We start from the raw sequence: 22,444 nt of genomic DNA on the forward strand, positions 1-22,444 counted from the left end.
GGTCACAGGAAAGTTTGGCCCCCACAGTAACTATGAGGACATAAGAAGAGGAAATAAGGAGAAGTATTTTATCATATATAATTAGAATTGAGTCTCTTGTTCCTTTGCTTGAAAAGTAGAAAGGCTCCTGCTGTGGAAACTGCACACATGAATATGCTGATGATGGTGTTACTCAGCAAAAGGTCAAGAACATTAAGAAGCATCATTTGCTTATAATGAATATCCAGAGCAAATTTCTGTTGAATGTGACCAAGTGTTAGTTATAGGGAAATGTTAGCTTGATGCTGACTGGAGAAAAGCAGGAATCAACAGGCAATCTGGCAATAACCAGTCATGATACAGTCCAGACTGCCTGAAGAACAAAAAGTGTGTAATATTACCATCCCCAGGTAATGAATGGGGCTTTTCTTTTTATACTGTAATGTTTTACAATAAACCTAAACATATACAGTATAATACACACTCATACCTCTGACTGTCAATGTTTTATGCATAAATCTCCCTGCACTGCTACTTCATGAGTTATCAAAGTGTTTAAAAATGGCAAACACATCTGCAGCAGCACCGCACTGAGCATGGGAACAAAATTTGGATTGCTTTTTATTTTCAACTAAATTAGTTTTTGTTTTTGTTTTAGTCGGGTTTGACTGGACAGAGGTGGACAGCTCTCCTACAAAGCCATGTTACTTTGGTCAGTATGGAGTGTGATATTGTTCCTGACCCCGCTGGAGGCTGCAGAGGAGGCTGACGTCCGGGCAGGTGGGGATGATATTTACATAAATGAGATTACAGCAGCATTTTAATACTTTGCAGTCTGTAGTGTAATAGGAAATATACATTTGTATCAGTGTTAATTTTTAAGACAGTTCTCTTTGTTCACTGTGAGTCTTTTTTGTGCATCCACGTGTGTATAGGCTGCAGCACAGCTGTAAATGACCTGGTGTATATTGTTGATGGCTCATGGAGTGTTGGGTTCTCTGACTTTGACACGGCCAAGCAGTGGCTAATCAACATCACAAGCCAGTTTGACATCAGTTCCACCTACACACAGGTACTCTAAACTGTGTTATACTGCTGAGCATGAATTTCAGTGCATGTTGTGCACAACTTTTTCTCAGTTTACCTTCCAAGTGAGATTGTAATTTCCATTTCAAATCACAACTAGCTGCAATTTTTTAAACCGAAGAGCATTTACCTGTTCTTACATTTTGTCCTGCTGTAGGTGGCTGTGATCCAGTACAGTGACACACCTCGTCTGGAGATTTCTCTGGGGAGACATCAGGGTGGAGCAGATCTCATCCAGGCCATACAGAGTATCACCTACCTGGGAGGAAACACACAGGTAGGACAGCATGTTTTCTCTGTACACCTCTATCTGAAACATGCAGTCTCTATGCAATGTAAATAATTTTGTACAAATATGAATATAGAAAATGTTCATTAAAACACAGCTCTGCAGTTTTCATGGATGAGAATGGATAATGATTCATGACCTGGCTGCTGTTCTTGTGAGTCCAACTGGTTGATTGGGACACCCGCATGCAGAGGGGTGGTGCAAGAATAAAACACACTTTATGCCTAAAATGTCCTATAAAATGTCCTGTAAAAATCTTCACTACTTCCAGTACTCTATTCAAACACAAGGTTCTAATAAAGTGGAGCAGGCTGAGGCTAGTTATGGAGTGGCAGATTACACTTAACCATAGTCCACGAGCGCCAGCAGTTGCTCACCACAGGTGCAACACGACCACACAGCAACACCACAGGCACAGAAATGGTCAATAAACATACAGGCGTGCTAAGTTTGCTTTATATCACATGCTGTTCGAAAATAACATCCTTCCCTTTGAATTATACATCTTATTTTTTGGTAAAAAATTTGTCTGCTGTATCTTGTTATAATCTGCTAGTCAATTTTCACAAGGAGATTTAAAAAAGCTTTTTTATGTGTTTATATAATTTAATTTGCACCCTGTGATGCAGTGGTCAGTAGCTGAGAACTGGTGAACAGACCAGTTCACACATGCGATCCTTTACAGCATCACAGTGTTTTTTATTCACTGTTTTCCTACTGTTTTGCAGACTGGAAGGGCCATCAAGTTTGCTGTTGACCACGTCTTCCCTTCATCGCAGCGGGTCAGCCGGGTCAAGAACCGCATTGCTGTGGTGGTTACTGATGGCAAATCACAGGATGATGTGGTAAATGTCGCATTTCCAAGTGTAACACTTTTATTCATCCCACTGAATATGAAAGCTGTTTTTGTGATGCTGTTCTTTCAGCATAAACCCCCTGTCAATCTACCTGTTTGTCCTAAATGGAAAGCCTCTTTTCTTTTCCTATGTTTCTTTAGGTGGACGCCAGTATGGAGGCACGAGCTCAGGGCATTACAGTGTTTGCAGTTGGAGTTGGCAATGAGATCACCACTTCAGAGCTGGTATCCATTGCCAATAAACCTTCATCCACCTATGTCCTGTATGCTGAAGATTACACTACTATTGACCGTATCCGCGACTCCATGGAGCAGAAACTATGTGAAGGTCAGAATAATGAGTTTACGTATGTGCATGTCTGGTTTATCAGATGTTTTTTCCAGTTCTCCTGGAGGGAAGCTGCTCTCCTACTCTTGCTGTAGCTACTGGCTATGACCATAGCGTATGGGCTTAGGTTAGGTTATGGTTAGGCATGGCAGAGAGAAGTGGTTAGGGTATGGTTATGTATTTCATAAGACTACTGCTGGGGTAAATGATAAGACTTGGGCCAAATGGAGGTAGGAGGAAATCAAAACAGCCAAAAGCTAGTTACAGCCATAGCCATGACTACAGCACTGCCCAAAGCTATAAGTAGGTCCATAGTCTAATCACAGCCAGAGCCAGAACCTGTCACAATCAGCAGCAATCAACTTACTGTTTATACCATCTATTGGTATAAACAGACTAAAACATACCTTTTCATGACAGTAGCAGTTGCAAATCTCTCTTAAATTCAGGGCCTGGCCTGTATCATGTTTTTGTGCTGCCTGTCTTTCCTGTGCTGAAAATCTCCCTCCTGCAGCCTGGACATTTTCACCTTTATCCTTCCTGTTTGAGTTTTAAAGTTTTAGGATTATTTTTCTGTACTGACACTATAAACATATGAAATGGACATTATGGAGGAAATCAAATAATCAGTTATTTACCAGGCATTAAGTGACAATGACACTCCAGTGACAAGGCAGAATCCTGCATTTTCCAGCCTCAGTGTTGTTAACCTTTCCTGACTCATAGTCCCGACTGTACTTGGGAAGTACAGGGGAGACATTGAGGGAGGTGAACTTGCATTTTGAGGAGTTGTAGCATTTTTTTTTTTTACTGACTAACAGCCAAAAGTTAATATACATCGTACTATATTTTTACAGCTACACTGCTAACTCCGAACTAACTACCTAACCCTCTGCTCCTGTTGCCTCTCAACAACCTACATACTGAGCTATTCCTGACAGGAGCTGTGCTTTTTGTGTAACAATATTATTTCCTTAACTTATTGCAGATCTTGCAGAGAGATGATAAATCAGTGTTATTTGCTGCTTCTTAACCTTTAATGCACAATTTTACATTCCACACAAGACTGCGCATGCGTATAAAGGATGCAATATCATAACTGATCTCAGAACGGTAGATTAGACTAGTCACCTGCTAAAAGACAACAGGTCCCACGGTAATCCTCAATGCACATGTGCACACCTAGAAAAAACTACTGGCCACTCGGCTGGACAAGCTTGTCTGTCAATTAAACACGGTCACACTCACGAAAATAACAGAAACGATAGATACAACGGCTGGAGGTCAAGCAAGCTAGCTTTCAGAGACAATACCCGACCTTTCCCGGCATGCCACTGCTTTAAGCCTAACTGACTACAGGTAATCACTGCTAGCAACAAGCCTACCGGAAACAACGATAGCATCTTTTAGCTATGTTTTCTTTCATGGCGCAGCAAAAAATCTCTTTAAGCGCTACAAAAAAAGAATTAGCACCTAGCTGTTGAAGAAAGTTGAAGGGTTAGAGGGCAAGAGAAACATATTTGGTGGAGACCACAACAGAGCCAAAAGGTGAGTGAATATTGGACTTAAATTTGAATGGTTACCAGAAACTCCAATTGAATGCTAATGTTGCTTTGCTTGGACATAATTTTTAGACTTAACAATATCACGAAGTAATAAACTATTGCAGCTTTTGTCTGTTACATTGTTGAAGGGCAAAAAGTTAAGTTAACCTTTTAGTTTTTGTCATGTTGTCAATTAGCATGTTACCATGTAGCTTGTTGGCTAATGTTAGATGAACCTCACTGAGAATGGCCTCACAGACTTAAAGTGTAACAGCACACATTTTGATACAAGATAGCAGAAAAACAGGTGTGATTAATTAATAATGGCTTCATCTATTTAGTTTTGCCTGTGCATTATGGCTGACTGTGACACTTCAACTGGACAGAGACATTGTTAAAGTTAGTAGCTGCACCTGTGCTTTTGTGATACATTGGATATATTGTATTGTTGTACAAGAACTAGATTTCCCCTTTTAAATTCACTACCGAAAAAAAAAAATATTCACCCATATCTACAAGAACACAAATGCACCACTAAATAATAAAGCTGAGCCAGAAATGAAATGATTCTTTTAACAGTTTAATTAGTGTTTAGCTAACCTTTTTCTTTCTAGAGTCTGTATGTCCGACACGAATCCCGGTGGCATCTCGTGATGAGAAAGGCTTTGAGCTGATGGTGGGCATGAACATTCAGATGAAGACTAAGAAGATCCCTGGCTCTCTGGTTTCTGAGGCAGCATACGCCCTCACAGCCTCGACAGACATTACTGAGAATACCAGGTAGCTTAAAAATCATTCATGTTTACAACTTTGTTGTTTTGTGCCTTTCCTTTTACCAATTATTGTTCATAAGTAGTTATTTTCCTCCATTCTTCTACTAGGGAGATTTTCCCAGAAGGCCTCCCTCCATCCTATGTGTTTGTAGCCACCCTGCGTCTAAAGGGGCCTTCAAGCATGCTGACCTTTGACCTTTGGAGGGTGTTGTCAAAGGATACGGAGATCCAGGCCGCAGTGACACTAAGTGGGAAGGACAAAACTGTCACCTTCACCACCACTAGTTTAACAGAAAAGGAGCAAAGAGTCATCTTTACAGCCGGCTTCCAGGTTTGTGTTAGGATTGAGTTTCACATGTACACCAGATCAATATGGGGAGAATTTCTCATTTGACTACTACTGAAAAATGCTTAAGAAATATGACTGTACCCAGTTTCACGCATACAATTATAAGAGATAAATGAACAACTAACAATGGGACACTGGAGCAGAACTTGGAAAATGTTTATGAACATGAAGCAAACATAAATATCACAGTTTAGGTGTATTGGTTGATATAGAGAGCGTACTGTGCTCTGCTGCTACTGAATGAATGTATTGAGCTGTAAGTGTGTCTCTTCCAGTCTTGGGTTTCCCTTCATGTTGGTTGCTGTGAATGAACCTGACTGGGATGACTTGCAGGGAGCCAAGAGAGCAGTTGTTTAAACATCATCCCATGTTCAGTTCACTACACAGCCGAACCCGTGAAAATGTAATGTGATGGTAGCCACGAAGAGGCTCAAAGAAAATGTTTCCTGCTCTAAACCACTGTATTTCCCCTGTGGAAACTAGCTTGTGGATGTGTAGTTCTTGGAGAGCATGCCTCTGTTTCCATGGCAGCACAAGGTAATAATACATCCTGTTGGACACACCAAGTTGTTTTTTTTTCCAAAAAGCACTCACCACCTTCCATCCTAACACACACCTAGACTGTAGAGAGGAGAAGGTTGTAATTATGTTCAATTTATGTTAGCCTATGTTTGATTTGATTTGGCTTTGATGTGGCATGAGTTAGAAACCTGTGATTTGTCATTTGGAAATGACAGCTGTGGCACAGTCACAGTGAAACAATCACTGCTCTGTTTCTTCCTGTTGCTGCATGGTTTGAGCATTAAGAAAAAATTTGTGATGGAAAAAGGAAGGAGTGCTTGGTCGTAATTCCTCGCTGGTCATAACTATTTGTGGAGCATTTAGGGAACACACATTTTTGGTCCTATGAAATTAGATTAGATGATACACACGCACACATACAACTGCCAACAAGTGGAAGGCTGAGTGAAAGAGGATTTGACAAGTTAATAATCGTTTTCACATCCAACTTTGCTCATGAATGGAAGCTTGAACAAAGATGCGTTTCAGTCTCATGAATGAACAAACTCTCAGTTAAAGCATCTTTATATTTGAGATAACCATATTTTTGCCGTCTTTTTAGACTCTTTATGATGGAAACTGGCATCAGCTCAAACTTCTAGTGAGACCAAGCCAAGTCACCGGTTTCCTCGACGATCAAGTGATCCAGGAAATCATGTTGGAGCCAGTGGAGCCCATATTCATCAATGGGGAGACACAGGTGGCAAAGAGGAGAGGAACAGACATCAGTGTGCCTGTGAGTACAGATCACACACACTAAATAACATTACAACTGAAAGGTCAGAGTGCACTGAATTTATTTAGACACCATGTGCAGGTGATCGCCTGATTTAAATAATGGATCATTCAGGAGGACTGAAGTTTATTTAAATGGGTTGTAATAGTAGCTACAAGCTGTGATTGTCAGCTAAAAGCTGGCAGAGAAAACTGAAGCAAAACTCAAAATATTATTGTCATATGTTGTTGATAGTGGTTCAGTACATTCAAATAGTACACAATAGAAACAGCACACAATACTCTTGAATACGTGTGAGGAGAAGTGAGGATTTCCTCTGACAACCAATTCATTTCTGAACAATTTACTGGTAGACGAATTTAGTATGCTGAGCTGATGGGAAAGGACTTCACCCAAAAATTATGTTTATACTGCTAATTTGCAACAGCAAATACAAAACATTAAAAGAACAATAAAATGTTTTCAATTTTTTTGCTGACAATATCCACTTGTAGAAACTACAGTTTGATTGTTGTGTTCTTGTTTTATGATTATGTTTCGCTACTCGAAGCACTTGGTTAAGATTAGGGAAACATTGTGATGATCTATAATATAGAAAAAGTCAACAGTACTTGAGGCACAAAACACAAACTTCAACTGGAGTTGATGTGGATTCAATGACTGGATGCTTCAGTACCACTTACATGCTGCTGTTGTCTTGCATGTAGTGTGAATTATGGTTTAGTGTTGTGTACACATTGTCAACATTAAGCTACAGGACAGTTACAGATGATGGAAAGGATTTTATGATAGTGTAATCTATGATGGAAACATTCTTAATAAGGAAGGTTTCTAGTCATTAAAAAAGTCTAAACCAACTATTGGTTGGCTAAAAATATAGATAGTTTTTTTGTTTTTTAAGTACCAGTTACGTTTTTTATTTTTTTACCTTACTTTCAATATTTAACGGCAATGACCTACATCTGATACAGGTGGAGCTTCAGAAGCTGCGTCTGTACTGTGATCCTCATCAGAGTGAGAGAGAAACAGCTTGTGAGATCTACACTGTGGTAAGATTTCCGCTGTGATCAACCTGAACCTACAAAGGTCACATTGTGAAGTTAAAATTCTGTTTGTTACTGCATGTATGATGCTAACTATTACTATTGTCTTGTCTTTCTTATGGTTTACAGGATGATGAGAGGGTGAGTGCAATTTCTGCCCTGTTTCTCACACATTTTTATTCTGATTTTGCTTAAAGGTCTTTTTTTATTTAAATCGCAACAAAACCTTAATCTATAAGTTTTTATATGCCTTGGTTGCTGCCACCATGATGTGTTTTCTAATGCTTTTCCACCTAATGAAGAAAGTGTGAGTGTGTTTTGTGTTACAGACATCACTTTGTCTGTGTTTCCTCAGTGTCCTCTGAATCGAACAGCCACGGAGGAAGAGGAGGAAGACTGCAACTGTGTAGCTGGACCACAAGGGCAGCGTGGCCCGCCAGGACGCATGGTAACACACACACACACACACACACACACACACACACACACACACTCACACTCACGCTACTTTGCCCTATAAGTCTCACAGGACAAGATATATGACTCATCTCTTGCCCTGCTGTATGTACATGATCCAATTATATTGGATTATTACAGACACCAGTAGTTATTTATGCACTGTCCATACTATTAATCACCGTGGAATATGCTATATGGAAAGGGAGGAGAGACCACAACATGCAAATTGGAAACTAGAAAACTGCTAATTTAGGGTATTTGATGTGGAATTGGTGCAATTTACCAAAAATATACATTTATCCTGTCCTCTACTAATGACCTCAGTTTTCTCAGATTTGTTTGGCATTTTCTCTGAAGGTCCCACTGACCAAAGGCAAAAAAAAAAAAAAAAACTATACAGAGAAAAATAGTTTATGGTTCATCAGAAACCACAGAACATAAGTTCTATGCATGTTATTTTGCAGGTTGTGTAAAATGATTTAAAAAGAATAGAGATTAAAAATGATTAAATTTAGAATTGAATACACGCTAAAGTTTCGTTGAAACAGCCTTACTTGGACTGGTATGACCGGGAACTTATGTTACCTAATGTTTTGTTGTGTAACTGAAACACTGTCCTGAGACAGTTCACTGACTCTTTGCACCTGTTAGACTATGTTTTTGTATTTACAATGATCCCTTCATTGCCCCTTATGGTCACAGTTACAAAGTCACGCTTGTAACAAATTAGATGATTTATTGATAATCCTCCTCATTTTAAGAATATGTTATATTGAGTGATATTCTATAAATAAGAGAGCCATGCTAGTGGCTCTCTGAAGCTGTACAGCACCATGGTGCTTTGAGCTAAATCCAAACATCACCATGCTAACATGCTCACAAAGACAATAATAATAATGTTTACCATATTCACCATTTTATTTAATGTGTTAGCATTCTAACATTGTTACTTAGCACAAAACACAAAGTCCATCTGAGGCTGATGTGAATGTCGTTAGCTTAAACCAAAGTATTTGACACATTTGATGTGCAAGTGGAAAAGTCAGAGCATCAACAGAGATATTACGGTTCACAGTGAGGGGAACAAATTTCATGGCAATTCACACAATTGCTCTCAAGACATTTCACTCTACTACAAATGTCAACCTCATCATTGTGGCACTGAATGAAAAGTCAGGTGATAACAAAAGTCATTATGATCATCTGGAAGTGATGGAAACGTCAAAGTCCGTGGCAGTGTATTCAATAGTTGTTGAGATTTTTAGTCTTGGTCAAAGTAGAGGACAAACCGGCGACAACATTGCTATCCATGGAGAAATACCACGAGCGGTGCAAACAAATGTTTTCATTTAAGTCAATGTATTTCAAAAACAGTCAAAAGAATATGTTTGTGCGTGTTGTAATGAATTGTTTTAATTCTGCAGGGTTTCCGAGGAGAGAAAGGAAGGGAAGGACCACCAGGACCTGATGGTAAGCCTGTAAGTGCTGATCAGTTCCTTCTACTGTACCTTTTTCACCTCTTCATACTGTTGCCACCAGTTTTTAGGATACATGTTGTTTGCACATGACGGAATCAGTGTAAATTGTCTCTGTCACCAGGGTAAAGACGGGAATCCTGGGGAACCGGGCCCTCATGGATTACCAGGGTTGAAGGTAAAAAATCTTTACATTATAATTTGAAGAGGCACAATGCAAGTCTCAATTTTTACTTGGATTTACTGCATTACTACTACAATAATTATAAGGGATTAGTGCAAGCAATGCTCGTTCAGTTTAATGAATGCATTTCTGGTTTTGATTACGAGCTCTTACCTACTGCCTTCCCTTGGCTGGGCAGGGTGAAGATGGTCCTGCAGGACTGAGAGGGGAGCCTGGTCTACAAGGTAACAAGGTGAGTCTTTAAAGGAGCAGTTGTATCAGTAATGTTTTGTAATCCGCTTCCCTGACTGAGAGTTACTTTTTTCTACTGATGTCGCTCAGGGAGACATAGGGGAGCCAGGCTTACCGGGAAAACCAGGACCCCCAGGACCCAAGGTGAGACTACTTTTGTTCATCTCATCAGAAATATGTTTATCAGGAAAAGATCTAACAACTTCAGTCTAAAGTTATTATTTGTTAGGGGCGACCTGTCAGCCTGATAGTAAAGGTGCATACCACATAAATGCAACATCTATGTTTTACCTTTCTTATGTGTCGTACCCTTCTCACGCCTTGTTTTCTGTCACTCTCTGTACCGTCAGATATTGCTAAATATATATAAGTAGAGAAAGACTTTTTGCCTTAATTACATAAAAAGGAAAACAGGCTACTGTATGTAGTACTAGTTGACTACCTGTACTATGTATACATCTATTTGAACAAATCCAAGAACTGTTTGTAAAAGACGGATAAGAAAATAATGCCAAATATTATACATTTTTAATTTAAATATAGATGCAGAATTCATGTATGTATGCATTCTACTGGTGAAATGCAACCAGAAGTAGCTACCCCACTTGTGCAAATATGTAGTTCCCTGGCCTGTCCCTACCATGACTACTGGTGAACATGTTTGAAAAATCCCATAGTGGTGTTTGGTGATTGTGCATACACACTTGTTTTAGTGCCACTTCTAATGGCTCGAACAAGTGTCCTAATACACAGAATAATTTTACCACCAGCATACAAAGCATTTAAGGATCCATTGATCAAGAAATTATTTTATTTTTATGTTTTTGTGCAGGGTTTTCCAGGTCAGAGAGGTGAACCAGGACCTCAGGGAGAAGTCGGTTCAGTGGTAGGATCTAGTTCTGCTTAACAGCCATGTGTCTGTAACATCCATTAAACTTCGTTAACTGTTTCATTAAAATGAAACACCATGCACTGTCAGATGTAAATAATTCTACTATGAGTGGAAGTCAAGAGAACAGAACAGAACCCTAATTCTGGTGAGACAGATAAATATTGTGATAGTGTAGGATTTGTCTCTAAGAGTGCGTTTGTTGTCCAACCAGGGGGAGCCAGGAGTACCAGGCACCGGTGGAGTGGTGGGTCCACCAGGACCTCAGGTCAGTGTGGACTGTAGATCCTGGGAGGTCAGGTGGGAGACAAACATTAAGCTGTATATTGCTGTATATCGCTGTAACAGCATCCACTGTTCTGGGAAAGCTTTCCTTGATATCCTTGAAAGTTTGTGAATTTGATATAAAAAATTTCAAGGCCTTGAAAGTAAAAAAAAAAAAAGGAAAATTTGAAGTAGACAAAGGGTCTTTGAAAGTGCCCTCATTGATATATTTTGTGTCAAAAATAGAAATGAAAGTTTTTTGATAGTTTTTTTTTTACTTATCATTAGTAAATAGGCAAAGTGGTGCTATCTGCATGTGTGCAAGAGACCTCACACTCTATCATTATTGTGACACAGCACAGTTAAGAAGTGTTCACACACTCAAGCCTCTCTCTTTTTAATTGTTGTGTGTATCTGTGAAGCCTGATAGTTCTCATTATAAAAATTCTTAGAGGTGAAAGAGTAATTAATCTTCGTCCATTACTTAAAATATAGGCTACCAGGTTGGGTCCTTGAATTTGAGGAAATTGGGCCTGGAAGGTTCTTGAATTCATTCAACTTGATGTTTTAAAAAGGTGTGGGATCCCTGCAGTGAGGTCCAGCTCTGGCCTTAACAACTAAAACAGCCACTGACCAAAAGTTCACAAAAGTACTGTATATGTGCACATACTTTTGGCCATTTTTCTTGTTTTCCCTCCTCCCAGACAACCATTGTTTTTTATTCATTTTAGTGTAGTATGAAAATGTACTTTCAGAGAGGTGAAATGTACCTTAGATTATTTCACTAAAATAACATAATTTAGATAAAATTCAAAGTAAGTTTGACCCTTACTTACATCTTACTACTTCATTAAAGTTTGGGCTGCTAGAAATTTATTTTCATTCTGTGCAAAAAAATACACCAGTGGCTGTTTGGAATCTTGGCCAAAAACAAGGGAAAGCATAGTGATTTGCACTAAATGCACAACATGCTAAAACCTCACTGTTTGTCCTTAAAACTGAAATGTATTTGTACGTATACATACCTATATATGTATATGACCTATCTGCAAGAATCTAAAGTTGTGCACACAGGACAATGAGGAAGTTATAGTCTTAAAGCACCAACATATAATATCCTGACTGTACTGTATAATGTAGCCTTAAAAATGTCTTCTGTGGCCACACTAAGGGATTTTAAAGCTGTGAGGGTGTCAAACACAAACTGAGGCACATTGAAATATCCACTGTATTTAACACATGTAGTGTTAGGTTTAAGTCGCACAGTAAATCTGAAAACACTCTCCACTTCTGTCATTTAAAGAAATTAACACCACTGCAGGAGCATAGGTCGTATACTGTACGTACAGTATGTGGGATGTCCCCCTGTGGTAACTTGAAAAGAACAAGTGGCTAAATGAAAGAGCACATGCACACATCTGCAAGCATGCGAGCACGCCCACCAGCTACGAGTGTGTGATGCTATTTTAAGTCTTCTCTGAACTCCTTTGAGCGTTCTACCAGTTTGACTTGCAGCCCCACTGCTCAGTAATTTAGGACTCTTCCTGTTATCATAATAAACTACTTTCCCCGAGAATCTGTTTTACGCCAACTGGAGGGTGGTGGTACACAGGAGCTTAAACGGCACACAGTTGGTGCCCATGTGTGGATATGTGGTGGTGGAGGTGGTGCTAGGGAGGGGTGGCTTGACACTAAGCAGTTAACTGCTGAGTTACTTTTGAATGACACAAACAACAACTCAAAGAATTGTTTTCATTATTTTGCATTTGTTTTGTATTTTTGAGAGGATTGATACCATTTTCATATCTGTACATTAAATATAATGCTACCGTCAGTAGCCAGTTAGGCATGACACAAATAACCACTTTTCCCAAAATGTTGAACTATTGTTTTAAATACATTTAAGTAAAAACTGGCTCCCAGATTATTTCTTGAATCAATATATCTACTATGCTGTATATAGTACGTGTGCTGTTTACATTTATACAGTATGTGCATGCAGAATATTCACTTTGTAAGTTTTACTTTAGTACTTTTACAATACTAAAACTACAACCTTAAGCCTTTTGACTAAGGTCAGAGAAAGATATTTATCATATGTCAAAGATGATCGGTGCTGATATCGAGGAAAAGATGAGCTCAACCCTCCAGTACTGAAGTGTTTTGTATGCCCATCCTCTGCCTTAACCTCCACACCCAGACCTCCCTCTGCTTTATAAATGTCACACTACTTCCTGCATTACTATGTAGGTAATGTTAGCACTGGAAGAACATAAACTGCTGTTGGGAATTAGTTGTGTATAAACACTGGGGACAGAGTTTTTAGATAGTAATTAAATGGCTTTATGGCGGTTACTAATTGCCATGGTTGCAGTTGTTTACCTTGGCCTTTCCTCTGCTCTCCTTACACTAACTGCTTATGGGGCCAGTCAGTGGTGGAAATGTATAATGTAGATAAAATTGGCTCCATCCATTTCAGCTGTTAAAATGCAGATTATATGGTAATGCATCAGCAGTAATGATTCAATAGTAATACATATTACATCTAAACAATAACTGTATCTCTATAGCTATTTAGAGCCTTCCACACTCATGGACTCATCATTTCATAATCTGTCCATGTTAATAACTTGTTAAAGTTTCCAGCCACTGTCTTGCTACCTGCTACATCTTCATTACCTTGCATTTCAGCACATAGATAAACACAAGTGCTTGTCAGACTGGCATGACTACCAGATGGTTAACTTATCACAGATCCAGATTCCCAAGCTATTGTTGACCAGATGTGAGTTACATCACAGATGCCGCAACACCAACAAACAGGCAGAGTTTCTCCCAACAACAATGTCAGGGTACATTGAACGTCTTAATGATTAACTGGAAATAGTCGGTGAAAAGAACACAGCAGTGTGTGCTGTAAGGACTAATTGCTCGTTGAGTATAATGTTGAGGTTGAAAGAGCACAGTTTAGATACACAGTTTTGCCTAGACTGTCTTCAGACTGAAGGCTGTTAGATGAAGTGGCTTTAGTGTATTATTAGCGACAAGAGATTTTTTGACACTTATGTTGGATGTGACATTTCTTGTCACACAGATCTCTCTGTCTCATTTTCTTCCTGTGATGACATTGAAATTCATAAAGGTATCAGATGCGATATGTTTGCTATGAATCATAAAAAGTCTTTTGGCTGCACTTATTTGAAGTGTTATTGCTTCACCTGTTAGCTTTTCTCTAATATTTGTTTAAGCCGGACAAGGACATTTACCTTGGAGCAGTCTGAACAAAATACACCACAGGTGAGCTGAAAGCGTCACTGGTCGAACAGGGTGTCGGTTCATCTCTAGCACAAGAAGTCAACTGAGCGAAGCCAATACACCACAGTGAGATTAATCTGGAACACTTATGGCTGATTTAACTGAGCTTGTAATCACATACAGCTTCATCTGAGAAAACTGTTGGACAATTAGCTGTGTTAAAGACTTTCAGCTGTGTTTGTGAATGTGAGTTTTTGTCAGCCTCTTCTATTCTCTGGTCCTGATCAGGCTCTTAGCTCTTTGACTGATCTCAATATTGACTGAACTAGTGTGTTTGTTTGTTTGTTTTTAAATACACAGCACTGCAAAAGTAGCTTCAAATGTATTTTGCCTTCTGTTAATCGCCCAGTAGAATGACTTCAGCTGATAATAGTCCCATATAAAATCAATTCTTGGGTCAGTAGGCTGGGGCGATATCCAAAATTTAATATCTTGATACAGTCCGGCCCAAATCCTGCGATTATATGATATCGCATCGGTTTATAATCTAATTACATTGTAGTATTTTATCTTGCTTTTTTTTTTTTTAAGAATATATAATGATATTATTATATTATGTTTCAGGTATAAGTGATTCTGCCACCAAACGGCAGTCCAAAGTTTTGTTACATGCCAACTAATGTGCCTCCATAGTCACCTTGATTATTCACCTCGTAAAATAGCTTAATGCGTGATGTACAACCATTAGATGTCTTTAGTAGAATTAACAGTAAAGATGAGGGAATTAAATGAGTAGAAATGATGGTAAAAATTCAGCAGCAGGACAGACTGCAAAACAACAAAACTCCATATGGTGGGACATATTGCAATATTTGATATCATCAAATATCAATAATATCGGCCTGCGCCTTATGATCAGTGTTTTGTTGTTTTGTGTTTTGCAATGAATGAGAAGTTTAGACGCAAACTGTTGTGAAAATGGTCTCATCAGAAAAGGGCCTGTAAATAAAGTAAAGTGCCTGAAATGATATCAGTTCCCATGAACCCAACAAGGAGTGAACACCCAGTGATAGTAAAGTAGTAGTGAAAAAAAACAAAAGAAGAAACAGATGTGATCTGTGCAGAACCAAATTAGCTCCCAGTGTGGTCACCGCCTGAGGAAACATCTCCCATCGACTGTAAAGAATGCCTGTCTACTCATCCATGACAGCTACACTGAATGTTAATGAGGCCTACAGTTAGATATACTGTTTAAGGCCTCTGGCTGTCAGAATGGTCTTTAATCTCAAAGACACACACACACACACACACACACACACACACACACACACACACACACATACAGTTAACTGCTGTCTTTCAGCAACATACATAAACTTTTAAGCACTTTTGGATTTGATGTTTCACACTCAACTGAACCAAGTTAAAAATGATCAGCTTTATGGTTATGGTAGCTGTAGGTCTCTTATTATCAGGCATTGAGATTTCTACACCCAACATTAAGGATTTTCAGATGCAGCTGTGTGAGGTTTTCATGTCACAGAGAGATAAAGATAGTGTATATCACACACTCCTGTAATTACTAATGGTATAACTGTTACCTGTAAGAAGACATTTGGAAACATGGGTGTTCTTCTTAAAACACAAGTGTGTTTTCAAGTGTAAAGGAAGAGTTGGATGCTTTAAATTATGTTGCTTAAATAAGCAAACGCATGACAATAGTCTTTGTAAGCAAACTATAAAGAAGCCAATGTGGGTTAAAGTTTATTTTTAACCCGTGTGCTTGTAATTTGGTAGCAAGTTCAGAGACTTCCTAACTACATGTGTAAGTTGCAGCTTCTGCGTCCCTCAGGCTGTTAGACCTCACCACAAGTACAGATGTACAGAGCCCCCCCCCCCCCCCCCCCCCCCAGGGCCACGCGGTTGAGAAGGAAAAGATACTGATGTGGTACATGCACATAGATTAATGAACTGAATGCTCGAACTGAACACAACAGATTAAGAAAACATTTATTAGGAAGAAGTTTTCAAAAAAAATCCCAGATAGTAAAATAAATCCAGCCCATACTTGCGCCACACGTTTTCTTCTCGCCCAGTATACAGCCAGTGAATACATACACCAAAGAAATTTTCTTGAAAGAACTATGTAACCTGTTATACTATGATGTTTCCCCTACTATATGTAGGGAAATATAAAGTTTGTTGATTTTTATAAGATTTCAGAGGGAAATATGAAGAGAATAAATATAAAAAATCCAAATAATTTTTAAAAAAGAAATTTTGGGGGTGTTACAAGGACTTTGACTTGACCTCAATCTCCTTCGACTTTCATTACTTCTGTTTTCAACTTCTTGCTATGGCCCTGGTCGCCATGGTTGCTGAATTCATCCAGTATTGACACAGAATATAAAAGGTAACTGATTTAAAATGCTGAGTATATGCCCAGGTTTCCACTCTGTTGTAATGATGCACACAACAGACTTTAATGCACCTTGAGAGTTATAATTTAAAACTTGAACTGCACAGCCTTGTAGTGTTGACTTTTCATCAAAGGACAGATATTAACATCTTTAGGCAGATTAATCCAGGGGAGTTTCACGTCCATATAAACCGCCCAACTGTTAATCACCTAACATTGTTTAAGCAGAAAACGAAAGGGACTTTTACTTCCAGAACCCTGTATACTCAAAAGAACCCTTCCCACTTTTTCTCATTAAAATATCTCCAGAACGATAAATTAGACTAAAGAAGTCCAATGGCTGTACATCACGCATTAAGCTATTTAATGAGGTGATTAATCGGGATGATTGTGGAGGCAAATTAGTGTGCAGTTTTACTCAAGAGTGAGGCAAATGAGGTGCTTCCCTCAACACATACTGACCCCCCACCCCTGAACACACACACACAGGTTATACTATTTATAATGGCTGAGTGCACAGACATGTTTCCTGGAGTAAAGTGACATCATTTGAGGTTAGAATTAATCAGCCAACCCTGCTCTTGCTGACAGACTGTTTTTTCTCATCTATTTCTGTCATGGAGGGTGGACAGATGGTCCTGGGGCTGTTGGCAGGTTTTCTAAAGAGTCCATAAAGCAGGAAAGGAACATGGTATAACAAGTAGGAGGTAGGGAAATATATGGTCTATATCTGCTTTTTATATTATTACAATATTAGTCAGAAACACACTGTCAAGAAATTTCCCATTTATTGCAAATGCTTCAACAGTTACATTTGGTGTAAACCTTTCTGCTCTTAGAGCAGTTGATATAAAAATGAACATTACCAAAAGATTAGCACCAAACAGACCAGGTGATTATAATCAGTAAAAACATTAAATAAATGGTAAGTGGACTTGAACTTATATAGTGCTTTTCTAGTCTTACTGACCAATCAAAGCGCTTTACAGTACTTGCTACATTCACCCATTCACTCACATTCATACATCACACTCATATGTACAGTCATACACTGATGGAACAGCCATCAGGGGCAATGTGGGGTTCAGTATCTTGCCCAAGGATACTTTGATATACAGCCTGGAGGAGCGGGGGATCAAACCGCCGGACTTCTAATTAGTTAGAGTTACAGCCGTCCCGAATACTAACTGAATAAAACAGTTTCACATTTAAAGTCAGTGTTTCACCGAAGCTATATGGTGGACACGGGACATCAGGATAGAGTTGGGACCTGAGACTGCTATTAACCTTTGACTTGTGAACCAGACGATAAGGAAGTTTTTTACCAACAGCTGAAATTATTCGCAGAGTTGTCCTTTTGTCCATAACAAAAGGACCAGGGGATTAAAGAGGGTAGAAACGCAGAATAAAGCAGTTTCATGTTAAAAACCAGTGATTCACAGATGCAGTTCAGGGGACACAGGACATCTCTGAGTGGCTGGGAGCTGAGCTCAGCTTTTTTCTCTGATAACTTAAGATCCAGGCGCATGATGAGTAAAATCCTTCATCCAACCAATTTTGAGCTTCTGGCAGGCAACCACAACACTGACACATGTGAATAGGGGATATGTTGTCATTGACAGTTCACCAATGAAACGCAGCATTGCCATGTTTAAAATTTCTCTGGTTTGATAATAGCTGGAAAACTTTGGGATAGTCTAAGGACACAACTCAACAGCATGTATAACTTAGGTCTAGCTGTTTTTAGACATTTTATTGTGGACAACTTTAAGAGTCAGGTTACCCAAACTGCCCCTGATGGCAGCATTTCTTTTCAGAAACCATGTCCCTTTAACTCTGGATTGTTATTGGGACTTTCTTAGGTAGTCAGCAGCAAATTGAGACACTTGTGCAAAGCAACCATTTAACTGTCCAGGACATGTCGACCTTTCTGTGTTGCGTTGAGTGATTGTCCATTAAGGAGCCTGTATGATAAAACAGCAGCTGTTTTCCTGATTTTGATTGGCTGGATAGTGTATTGTGGCAAATAATGTTTGAGATTTTATATACGTCAATGCGCCAACGTCTTATACAACAAAAAGCATCCCTGTGTATGAACAGGGAGACATTTGATACAGCATCAAAGACCTCACAGAAACATCTCCCAAGCCACGTCTTCCACTTCCCTCCCAGAGGATCGCAAGATGTTCCTGCGTCAGATGGGATGTATAATGTAATCCAGCATGTTCTGAGAAGTCTTCTCTGGGGTCTCCTCCCACTTGCTTGTGCCCACAAAAAACACTAACAGGAGGCCAGGAGCCATCTTTATCAGGTGCCCAAACCACCTCAACTAGATCCTTTCCACACAGAGGAGCAGCCGGTCTGCGCCGAGCACACCCTCATTTTCCTCCTCCACAGCCATCCTGCAAAGCAGACTCATTTCATCTTCTTGTATCTGCTGTTCCATTCTTTCGATCACACTCCAAAACCCGTGACCAACGGACACAATCAAGCTCTTCAGCTTCACGCAGCAGTCCGGTACATTACCTGAATACCTGCCGAAGCTGCACCGGCCAGCCTGTCAATCTCATGTTCTCCTATGAGCCGGCCCCAGAGATATTGAACTCCAACACTTGTGGTAGCTGGAGTGGGAAACCCACTCTTGAGTGTGATCCTCTGTTATAAAAGGATCTGGTCATGGATTGACTCTATTGTGTGCTCTTGTTTTTCCTCTGCTTTATCTTTTATTTACTTTTCTTTCAAATCTTCAACTTTAATTCATCCAAGTGTTGTTCAGCTTAAAGACGTCGAGCAGTCACAGTCTTGTCAGCCTTTAACAATATGTGGCAGGGTAGAGTGGCAGATTAGTCTGCTTACATGAAAAGACAGTGTCAGAGCACTTGTGTATTTTCTCTTGTTCTAGACATCCAGAGATTTATGTCATCTTGTCATTTATTGGGCCGAGGTGGGCGTCTCGGCTGTGTAATTATGAGGTCTGCTGCTCTTATGGGTTTATGTGCGTAGTGTGGTGAGACACTTCAAAAGAAAACAGATGCAGTGGAGAGCTAATTCAGTTTCCTCACTGCCAACATGCAGAGCTGCACTTAAAATATAGGGTTGTGAGACCTGGTAACCTCTGTGTCTGCAGAGAATTCAAACAGAGAAAGAAATTTATCTAAGAAAGTGCTGCACTGAACCCGGACTAATGTTAGACCATAGATGAGTCCAGGTTCAGAGGAAGACCAGGTTCAAGCTCGGAGCAGATGAAAGGGATGAAAACCAAGTGAAGGACCAGTGAATAGGGATCGGCCGATTATCGGTGGTAATATTCAGCATTTTCCTATTATTGGCATCGTTATGTTTTTTTAACCGAAAACTGATCAAATTAAATATCTCTGAGTAAATGTGTTACTGCATTAAATTTTAAAAGGGGAGGGGTAAAACATCTTATTTGGTGATAATAATACTAATAATATTAGATAAAACTATTAAATTAAAGAGCATCTTTAGGCTGCGACCTGTATCGGTTCACAGTGGAGAATGGCACCGAAATCGATCAATTCCCGTCACGCTCTTGGAAGCCTGTGCATACAACTGATGATTACATATATACACTCAGTTGTCAGTTTATTCTGGCTAAAATTAATGTAGTCTAATACAACAGTCCTGTAGTAAATCCTCCTGTATGGAGGTTGTAATTCCGTTTTTATTAAAATTATTTTAGACACTTGCTGATTATCATTATGGAGGATATAGTGTTTGGAGCTGTATTACGTTATACAGAGGTGATTCTGTTATTTAGCCTACTTTCACTGGTATAATTAGGGTGGACAAAATAATAGAAACACCTGGATGCCATGGTAAGTGTCCTTTTACAGCAGTAGTTTTGTGTTGGCATATTGGTTCCAAATATCGGTTATCAGTCTCCTTTATTACTGATATGGTTTACCTGAAAAAGCCATCGATCTATCCCAACCTGTGAACTTAAATTACCTCATAGGTTTTTTTTGTTGTAGTTTAACTAAATATAAGATATTTAGGTCCAAACACACAGAAACAGACGGGTCTTAATTATGCTGAATCCTTGTCTCGTAATGTTGGACCATAATCAGGTTTTCCTCCATCTTGAGAGTTGTTTTTATTTGACCATGTGAAGCTTTATACATTTGTACAACTATCCTCAGAATCATTTAAATCTTAACAAGACTAAAAGTCTCCTGCCATGCTACTGGCTCTGTGAGGCTGCGTTTGAAGTTGACATGAATGTAGACGCTTTATATAATAAGACTTTGGCATTAACCCTGTCAGAGATCTCCCAAGGGAGCCTTAGATGGGCGAAGCAGCATAAACTATAATAACAGCAGAAACAAAATAGGTAAGGTGGTTTAAATGCTCTTTATCTACATTGATCATTGTACGACAGGAAACCCAGTGAAATCATTGGATAAGAGTTGATAGGTGGAGCCTCAGTGTGAAGATGAAATATGTTGACAGTTATCCTCCTGCTTCACTTAGACACAACAAAGCTTTGAGCTAAATGAGAAATGTGTCTGTCATCATGTAAGTAAGATAACACCTGTAGTGGTTAAAACTGAAAATTCTCTGACACCAGCCTTAAGACCTTTAAGGCATGCTATGAACCATACTAGGGAACATATAGTGGTTGGCATGTTGACAAGAAGGAGTTTTTTTTAAATGAAACACGCATGGAACATATTCAGCATACCCCTCACTTAGCATTCAGCTAAGAGGACAGGTCACATCTGAACACATTTATACAGTAAGCTGAGCCTTTACAACCATGAATGAAACCTGACAGTTGAGGCTGCTGTGTGAGGATGACTCCTACAGTTAGCATCATTAACTAATGTGTCTTCAGTCAAGTCTGTCATTTACTATTAAGTGTCAGACCTGAAGTTTAGCTGTAATGTTCATTTTCCATCTTTCTTTGTTATCATGTCTGCTGCAGCTGAGCCAGATTGCTGAATTAAGTTCTTTTTTATAATTTGAGGGTCTTGAAAAAAGCCTTTCAGGGCTTCTGTATATTTGTGACCTCACTTATTTCTAACATGATCCCAAGACGTTAAAAAGCAAGACCGACACAAAACATGTAACATAATAAATGCAGTGCACTTAAAATTGGTGCGTATGATGATTTCATGCTGCAAAAGGTAGAGATAATATGAAGTGTTGTTGGGGCAATAACAAAAAGTTTGATATCTGTAATCTGGAAACAAAGAGATTCTTTTTTCAAACATAGGGCTCTGGAAAGAATACCATGCATCCTGACAAATGAATTGTCTGCAGCACCAGATAACATATGTTTTATAGCTTGTTTCACAGTGTTATTGCTGGTACCAGTGTGTTACAGTGGTGCACAGTGGAACCAGGTCACATACCACTTACATTGTAATACATTCAACAAACACATTTAAACAGTATTTAGAGGTCTTGTGGATGGTTTAAACTTTATTTGCATGTTGTGTTGCAGCTTAAAATGTGTTTTTTTGTTGCTGTTCATTTTTATTTTAACAAGCTGCTGGCTTGCTGCAAGATCTTTGACCACATGACTCTCCCCACCACAAGCTGCCCATGCGTCAGTGATGTACTACCACCAGAGATTGAGTCACCACTTGCCAAATCCAAATTTAGACTTTACATTCAAAATTGCAGAGAGTTAAACAAAAATAGCAAACTTCCCTATATAATGCAATGCATAAATCTAGACTGCAGCTATTTCCTGGA

At 39.2% G+C, this 22,444-nt stretch overlaps 1 protein-coding gene across 1 annotated transcript in view; it reads left to right on the forward strand.

The window, feature by feature from the left end:
* Positions 1–641: 641 nt before the first annotated feature.
* LOC111653133 (uncharacterized) overlaps positions 642–22,444 on the forward strand; it is a 56,635-nt gene continuing 34,832 nt past the window's right edge. Inside the window, exons 1-17 of the mRNA XM_023403600.2 lie at positions 642–759; positions 915–1,051; positions 1,223–1,342; positions 2,083–2,199; positions 2,352–2,538; positions 4,697–4,862; positions 4,964–5,186; positions 6,328–6,501; positions 7,473–7,550; positions 7,674–7,685; positions 7,900–7,992; positions 9,428–9,481; positions 9,603–9,656; positions 9,841–9,894; positions 9,984–10,037; positions 10,726–10,779; positions 10,997–11,050. Coding sequence (XP_023259368.1) covers positions 681–759; positions 915–1,051; positions 1,223–1,342; positions 2,083–2,199; positions 2,352–2,538; positions 4,697–4,862; positions 4,964–5,186; positions 6,328–6,501; positions 7,473–7,550; positions 7,674–7,685; positions 7,900–7,992; positions 9,428–9,481; positions 9,603–9,656; positions 9,841–9,894; positions 9,984–10,037; positions 10,726–10,779; positions 10,997–11,050 — 1,710 coding nt within the window. The 5' untranslated portion in view covers positions 642–680. The remainder of the gene's footprint in view (positions 760–914; positions 1,052–1,222; positions 1,343–2,082; positions 2,200–2,351; positions 2,539–4,696; positions 4,863–4,963; positions 5,187–6,327; positions 6,502–7,472; positions 7,551–7,673; positions 7,686–7,899; positions 7,993–9,427; positions 9,482–9,602; positions 9,657–9,840; positions 9,895–9,983; positions 10,038–10,725; positions 10,780–10,996; positions 11,051–22,444) is intronic.

The sequence above is a fragment of the Seriola lalandi genome, unplaced genomic scaffold, assembly GCF_002814215.2.
Source record: "Seriola lalandi dorsalis isolate HSWRI2012SDOR001 ecotype SW California unplaced genomic scaffold, Sedor1 jcf7180002054162, whole genome shotgun sequence".
Classification (NCBI taxonomy): Eukaryota; Metazoa; Chordata; class Actinopteri; order Carangiformes; family Carangidae; genus Seriola; species Seriola lalandi.